An 8,301-nucleotide genomic window follows, 5' to 3' on the forward strand; every position below is an offset into this window, starting at 1 on the left:
CCCAAAAAACTATTTAATTGGCAAACAATCAGCAATAACATTTCATGCTTATTAGATTTAAAATAGATGCTTGTTTTATTGTTTCTGAGCTATTGCTGATCCTGCTATAAACTTGTTACTTTCTTTAACTCTCAGTTCTTAAGGGTTCCTTCTTATTGTTTGGTCAGAGTTTAGTATCACTTCTGTTAACCATATCATTATTTTCCATTTAACATTTTTCTTTATGAGCTTTGTTATCCATTTGGTTAATGATGGAAAATCATTAGCATAATTGCTATGTTTAAGCTTTCGCTTGATTAAAATATCATCTTTTTAATTTCTAGAGGCTCGACTTTCTTGAAGCACTTGAAGCAGCATTTGAACATGGTAATGACATGGAAACTCCTGATCATTTTCTTGGCTTCCAACGTGATTTTAATGAGTAAGTTGCTTATATTTATGGCATACTCTATATTTCTTCCGGTGCTGTTATGACATTTTAATTTCTTGGGTAATTATGCATTATATTTGTCTTGTGAAAATGAAATTATTAACTGTTCTTTATATTTATTATCCTAGCCGCATATCTGTCTCTATCAGATAAGTCTGCTTGTGCTCGTAGGTGGCCCGTATATTTGCAGGAGAAATCTTATTTGAGAATTGAAAAAGAAATGACCTGGATTTCCAATCTCAGTTCAGAGCTTTTCGATACCTGCAATATTTAAAGAAAAAAGAGACAAACAAATCTCATTCCAATCGGAAGTCTCTTTCTACAACCACGAGATAGCATGGAAAGGCACACTTATAAATGAAAACAGTGAATGCACATGAACTCTCGAAAGAATATTATTCCCATGCAAACTTTCTTCAATGAGAATGGTACAGAGTAATCAATAACGCATATCTACATTTTGTGCGTGATATTCAACCATAAGAAACCACAGCGATAGTTTGAATGAACAAAAATATTTTTGAATAGAAATTTTACAAAATTCAGAATATAGCTACTTGAATGCATAACATACCAAGTCCTAATTTAAGCCTTTCGGTGTGATTGGGACATGGCTGGTGGACGTGAAGTAGTTTATTTTAAATGATTGGGTAAACTCTCTTTTGGTGCTATGTTAAGCGTAAATTATTGAGTACAGATATACTTATTGAATTGGAAGCAGGTGACTATGTCTTCATATCATTTTGAAATCCTTAAATTGCTGGGATATGGGTGATTTTTGTGATTATGGGACTTGATTTTGAATATTGTGCTGCCTGGCTATTGTCTTTGGAACAAAATGTATGGTGTTTAAGTATGATATCTCACTTTATCATGATTCAGGTTTCGTTTGGAACGGCTTTATTCCTGCTTCTTAAAGCAGTTTTTTAGTACAACAAATAAAATTTTTATAATATAAAGCTACTTTAAGAAGCAATAAGAAAACAGTCCCAAACGAAGGCTCAATTTAAAAATTCACTCGGACTCTGTTGACTTCTTTGAAGGTAAAGGACTTGGGAAAATGAAGCTCAGAACAAGAGATTAACTGTTCATCTGTTTCTCCTTTTTCTTGGTGAAACTCATTTTACTAATTCTCTAACTAGTTTATTTTCATATTGTTGTGGATACCTCAACTTCCCTTGCTGTTTAGAAAATTTTCACATCATAGTTGACCGGGCTCGAGCTTTGTAGAATCTAATGTTGATTTTTTTTTCCTCACTCTTTGCTGCAGCTTTACTTTGAACCTTTATTAGGAGAGTGCACCATTCTTCTCAGTCAAGCCTGCATATGAAGCATTTTAATTGCTTTCTTTGTACTGTTTTACAACTGTGATTGGAAATGGGGAAGCATTTTCTGAACAAAGTTAGAACATTGAAAGTATTCTTATAACACTATGTATTCATCGATATATATGGCATATATTGTAGTTATGCGGAATTCTGAGGTGTTATTATGAACCATTTGTAGTTATTTAATGGTCATCCATCCTCTATAAGACTATAAGTCTATAACAGTATGCCCTCATACATTTTATTTCATCTTTACTGGTTAACATGAAGAAACTATTTATTAAATGGTTTTTTTAATGATTTCATAAAAAAGATATTAATAGGCATCAGCTTGTGTTGTTTATAGGGATGATTATGAGATGTTATTGGCTCTTGACGAGAACAACCACAATGTTGGTGCATCTGAGAGGCAGATAAACAGCTTGCCTCAATCAGTAATCCAGGTTCAATATTTATCCTGCTGAGTTAATTCTTTGATAGTGAGGTATCAAAAGTGGTCTTCTGGTCGCTTTGGCTCCAGATGTTAACGTTGATATCGTTTTTATTTATTTATTTGAGCAACAGAATACTGATTCTGAAGAAGCTTGTGCCGTTTGCCTTGAGACTCCTGTTGTTGGTGATGCCATCCGTCATTTGCCATGCTTGCATAAATTCCACAAAGATGTAAGCGGTTTTTCCTTCTTTTCACCTGAATCTTGCATGTTAGTTTTGCTGATGCAAACTTAGGGGACTGCTTAATGTGCTACTCTTGCATTTACTAAGTGATTATTTTCATGACTCAAACTTGTGACATCCAATATACACTTAATTTCTGTTTGTGGCGTCTTTGTAGAAGTAATTGTAGAATTGTTTTGGGAAAAAATATATATTTTTGAAAATTTTCTGTGGGTATTATAAACTGACTTTTTTAAGAAAGAGAAAAGTTTTCTTATAGCTATCATTCTAATAATATTAGCCTTCGTTTGGGATGACTTTCTTGCTGCTTCTTAAAGCATGTTTTTTTAATATAAAAAAGCCGCTTTCAGAAGCAGCAAGAAAGCCGTCCCAAACGAAGCCTTAGTTGTAAATTATATAAATTTTTTAAAAGCAAAAAAAATATATAGTCAGGCTTCGTTTGGGACGGTTTTCTTATTGTTTCATAAAATAACTTTTAGTACAAAAATAAAAATTTTTATAATAGAAAGTTGTTTTAAGAAGCATTAAGAAAGCTATCCCAAACGAAGCCTCAAGCTGGTCTAAGGCAACTTTTTGGAAAGCAAAATTATAAAAAAACTATTTCTCCTTATATAATTTCTCTTTTCTATTTTGAGAGTTTGAATAACTCGAAATGCTTAGGTTGATATCTGAATCTCATCATGGAGAGCACCAATGATGCCTTGAGGTAAATTCATTTGTTGAGGATATGAAAGCATCATTGGTGCTCTACATAAGAGCATTAATGATGAGATCTTGATCTCATTTTAAACACTTCAGGCTCTTCAAACTCTCAAAATGAGAAGAGAAGAGAAATTAGATAGCAGGAAGAGGGAAATTCATTTGTTCCTTACATATCCTCTTCATCTCTTTACAATGTATATTTATAGAATATTCAGGTAACTCACTAACCATCTTTATCAGTACTAATTACAAGAATGATTTTGATATGCCAAAAGACTTCTATGCCCTCACTTAAGTAAACCCATGCAAGAATAAGGAGTGGGGGTACTTTGGGTATTTTTGAACTTCCAAAAATTATATCTCTTAATTTAAGCGAAAATGAATACAAGTCCTATATACCAAATTGATCGGAATTTTACGCTCAATTTTATAAAATTATTCCCGTCAAAATCCGACAACATTGAAATTTTCACTTAAAACTCGTCGCGGCGCTTTGAAAAGCGTGCGAAGCCTAAAACGACGTTTTCGGGTTTTACAAGCACCAATGATGCAATGAGGTAAATTCATTTGTTGAGGATATGAACGCATCATTGATGCTCTACATAAGAGCATTAATGATGAGATCTTGATTTCATTTTAAACACTTCAGACTCTTCAAACTCTCAAAATGAGAAGAGAAGAGAAATTAGATAGCAGGAAGAGAGAAATTCATTTGTTCCTTTCATATCCTCTTCATCTCTTTACAAGGTGTATTTATAGAATATTTAGGTAACTCACTTACCATCTTTATCAGTACTAATTACAAGATTGATTTTGATGTTAATCACATATTACTATATAATTACAATTTTATGTTTTGGATTCAGACCACAATTTAATCATTGATGTATGTCCACTATGTACCAAATTTCTTTCATCTGAAAATCGAATTTTGATCTTTTGCTCACATTTTTTTATTTTTTTTTTCTAATTTCAGTGCATTGACACGTGGCTTAGGAGGAAGAGATCATGTCCAATATGCAAGTCTGGCATCACCTGATTAACTTCCATTAACTTCATCAGATGTTGAAGAAAAACCATAGCTAGGAAGGGCCTAAGCAATTCAGTAGTTAGTTCAGTCAGCTTCAGCTTGCTGATTTTTTCTTCCTCAGTGTACTTATAATTCCTTGTTCAGTCTACAATATGGGTTTTGGTTTTTATATGTAGCTCCTAAGTAGTACCAATTGGCATATAACTGGAAAGAGAGAGAGAGAGAGAGAGAGAGAGAGAGAGAGAGAGAGAGAAGTTTCATTAATTATCTTTTTTACCTCTCTTATTTTTTCTCTCCCCTTTTGTTTTATATGTCATTGGCATTTGAGGAGTATATTATATATATTTTTCCTTGTTCAGAGTCCTGATATGAAAAGAAGAAGAAATTAGATTGATTGACTTACCATTGGTTTTCATTTTATTCTCCACAACGGTTTTGGTTTAGATGTTACAATAGATGGAAAGATTGTATGAATAATGCCAGCCAATGTGCTTTATTCTTTATTGAGGCTTTTTTCATAATTACTTGATGAAATATATATATATATATAAGATAAGATAATTCTCTTATCATGTGCGGACGCCGAACGCAACTTATCGTCTGGAGATGAATCAGAATGCGTCACGTCAGTAGTACCGAGACGCGATAACGAGCTGGGGTGATGTGAAGTGAAGCATTCTGGTTGGTCTCTTGACGGCGTTCGGCGTCTGCACAGAAGGTAAGAGAGGTTGTAGTACAAATTTGGAAGGTGATAATAATGACACAATTGGGGCTATTGTACATGTCTGCAAAAATGGTTGCATCAACAAAAAAGGTTATGGTACAGGCCTTGAAAATTATGATTATGATGCTTGCAAAGATACAATACAAGCTCTAAATAAGAGAAGTACAAAGCAAGTGAGATTGGCATATTTGTGGAAGGAGGCATGCAACTTTCGAAACGAATATTGCTAGCAAGATTGTTGTATATGCCTCGAAGAAGATAGCTGCCTATAGGTTATGAACTTCTAAACATTTTAGAACATGAAGAGAAAGAAATTATAGATTTTTCAAAGGGCATTTTGATCATTATCTAAATTATGATAGTATGTTCCCTTTAGACAGAGAGAATGAATGGTGTATATCATACCCTTATGATTGATGACACCGGGATCTAGTGACCAGTTCCAGATGATCAGTTGCTTCCGATCAAAATGTTGTAACTTTTGATGTGATGGGAAGGGAACATCGTCAATGGAGTGAAGTCGAACAGCAATGACGAGAAAGATGAGATGAAAGAGCAATCGAGCTCCCATCGTTGCTTCCGATCAAAATGTTGTAACTTTCGATTCGATGGGAACTAGGAAGGGAACGTCATCCATGGAGCGAAGTCGAACAACAACGACGAGAAACAAGAGATGAAAAGTGCAAGCGAGCTCCCGTCGTTGCTTTCAATCAAAATGTTGTAACTTCCGATCTGATGGGAAGGGAAAGTCGTTCGTGGAGCGAAGTCGAATTGCAACAATGAGAAAGAGGAGATGAAAAGAGTTTAAGAGCAAGCAAGCTCCTATCGTTGCTTCCGATCAAAATGTTGTAACTTCCGATCCGATGGGAAGGGAACATCGTCCGTGGAGCGAAGTCGAACAACAACGCGAACGTCATCTGTGGAAGGGAGAAAGTTACCTTCACAGCGATCAAGCTCCTGTGGTTGCTTCCGATCAAAATGTTATAACTTATGTCGTCGAAGGAGTGAAGTCAAACTGCACCGGACTGAAGTAGCCGAAGAAGCAACTCATGCAATCTCCAGAGTGGAACGAAGCCAAACAACAACAACAACAACAACAACAACAACAACAACAACAACAACAAAGAGAAGATAAAAGCATGCGGGTCAGGTTCGATTTGAACCGAACCCGAAGCAGGTCGGGTCAAGCAGTCCCGAGTCAATTCGGGATAGAACCGAACCCGACCCATGACCCAATTTTGACATCCCTATGGGTATCAATTTCGGGTCACGGGTCAAGCTGGGGTTGAACCCGAAATTGACCCGACACTATTCAGGTCAACCCGAATCTGACTCGTTTATTTGCAAACGGGTCAGTTTTTCGGACTCAAACCCGGCCTGCTTAGGGTCCGGGTCAACCCGACATGATTTGAATGACTCGGGACCATAAAAAATTTGCTAGTTATCGAATAAAAAAAGGGTCAATCTTCGTTTTTCGGGTCTAAAATGGGTCAATCTAGGGTTTTCGGGTTAAAAATAGGTTTTCAGGTCAAAACAGGTTAATTTCGAGTCAAATGGTCAACCTGAACCAGACCCAATTTTTGGTCAAATTGTTAAACCCGAACCCGACCCGTTTCGGATCCGGGTTGACCCTACCTCAAAATTTTTGGGTCGGATTCAACTCAAGTTTTTAAATCATGTCAAATATTGACACCTCTAGTTAATGGTCACTTCTCTCTTTCTACATGAGGAAGCCAATCATTCGCATGGGGAGCTTGGATTAAATAGGCATTGGCCAATTTGATGTGATGGAGAGGAGGATAGAGTGAATGTAATCCATTTTTATTCTAATCTTCTCCAACTACCAATGCAGTTGCATATTATTATTTATATATATATATAATAATAATAATAATAATAATAATAATAATAACAATGAAATAAAAATGAACTTAAATAAACTCTTAATTTTGAGTCTCTTTTATTTAAAATCAATTTTTTTAACATGGTACATAAAATATTAAAATATGATAGATGATTTTTTTTTTTTTTGAAAATTTTGGGCAAAGCCCGTATATTAATCACTAAGAGGAATTACAAGTAAGTAAAAAGCAAAAAATGCCCCGAAAAAAAGGAGGGAGCCCAAAAAAGTAAAAACCTATAGAATAAAAACAATTATCAGTAACAGGATATCAAAAAAAAAACAGATCAAAGACCACAAAAAAACCAATCGGAGGCAGCAACAGATCAGAGAAGTAGAGGAAAACACGAACATAAGCAGCTAAAATGCATAAAAGCATTTGTGTCTGGACTCATATTAGATATATAGATTAGAAAAGAAGTAACTGCTGGTTGCTCGAAGACTGTCCAAGGGGCGCCTGTATAGAGGGACTCATCATTGTCCAAGGCAAAATCCCACAGGCTGAATCCCACAGGAAATAACATCATGTTAAGCGGCAGCAGCATATCACAGGGTCTCCCATTAGAGTAAATCCAGAAGAGATGAGGCCTGCTTCCATTTGATCACTTTCTCAAAAACTGCTCTTTTAATATTGATAATGATAGTAGCATGACTATTGAAATTGTTCCCAAATCTCCTTTCATTATGTTCTTTCCAAATGAAATAAATAGAGCAGCAGACAAACAATAGATATAAGTTTTTAACCGACTGCTGAGAAGAGAAGGTGTCACAACAATTAAAGTCACCCATTAGGATCCAAGGGACATCACAATCAGGAATAATTTGGGAAATTAGAGCCCAAAGAGACAATCGGTCTGCATTGTTGTTGGAGGCATAAATTATAGAAAGTTGGAAAGTAGGAAATGTGGAAGCCGATATAGCTACCGAAATAATTTGCTCATTAATAATAGAGGGCTGAAAAAGAATCTTGTTTGCATTCCATCACCCATATGCAACCCGAGGAAGATAAATCAAAATTGTGACAACTGTTTTCAGAAGAGAACACAGAATGAGAGGATTTAAAGAAGGGATCCTGAAGAGAGGATGAGTGGACTCGGTCCTCCAAAATGCACATAATATCTAGTTTGTAAGAATCAACCAGACGTTTACAACACATCACTCTATCAAGGCGGTTAAACCCCCTGATGTTCTAGACAGCTATGGAAGGCAAAACCCAGTATGTGAGGGAGGCTTTTTGCCTGGCTTCCCTCGGGTCTATTTTTTGTAGAGTAAGAATTTGAAGACTGAGGTAATTTCCCTTTAGGATTTGGGGTATTATCAACCGCAACTAAGGTGTCATGTGTTTCAGAGCTAAAAGAGGAGTCCTGCTGATGTAGGATATCAAATTTGTTGGGTGACAGAATATCAGAAGGCGGGATGACATTCTGGCAATGCAAATTGGTTGTTGAAATGGAGCCTTCTTCAGTGGGAGAATTAAGGTTGGGGATATTTGAAGGGGCAGTTTCCGGGTTA

General features: G+C 35.8%; 1 protein-coding gene across 5 annotated transcripts in view; it reads left to right on the forward strand.

Moving 5' to 3' along the window:
- The window catches only part of LOC110115076, a 30,055-nt gene extending 25,447 nt beyond the window's left edge, over positions 1-4,608 (forward strand). For 4 of the 5 annotated variants that reach the window (XM_020848202.2, XM_020848206.2, XM_020848203.2 and 1 more), the window contains exons 6-9: positions 324-421; positions 2,105-2,201; positions 2,320-2,421; positions 4,112-4,608. In XM_020848202.2, the coding sequence (XP_020703861.1) occupies positions 324-421; positions 2,105-2,201; positions 2,320-2,421; positions 4,112-4,174 (360 nt within the window). In that variant the 3' untranslated portion in view covers positions 4,175-4,608. The remainder of the gene's footprint in view (positions 1-323; positions 422-2,104; positions 2,202-2,319; positions 2,422-4,111) is intronic. The other variant, XM_020848205.2, reaches the window with a different exon arrangement.
- The last annotated feature ends 3,693 nt before the right edge of the window (positions 4,609-8,301 follow it).

The sequence above is a fragment of the Dendrobium catenatum genome, unplaced genomic scaffold (genome assembly GCF_001605985.2).
Source record: "Dendrobium catenatum unplaced genomic scaffold, ASM160598v2 fragScaff_scaffold_1338, whole genome shotgun sequence".
NCBI classification, from domain to species: domain Eukaryota; kingdom Viridiplantae; phylum Streptophyta; class Magnoliopsida; order Asparagales; family Orchidaceae; genus Dendrobium; species Dendrobium catenatum.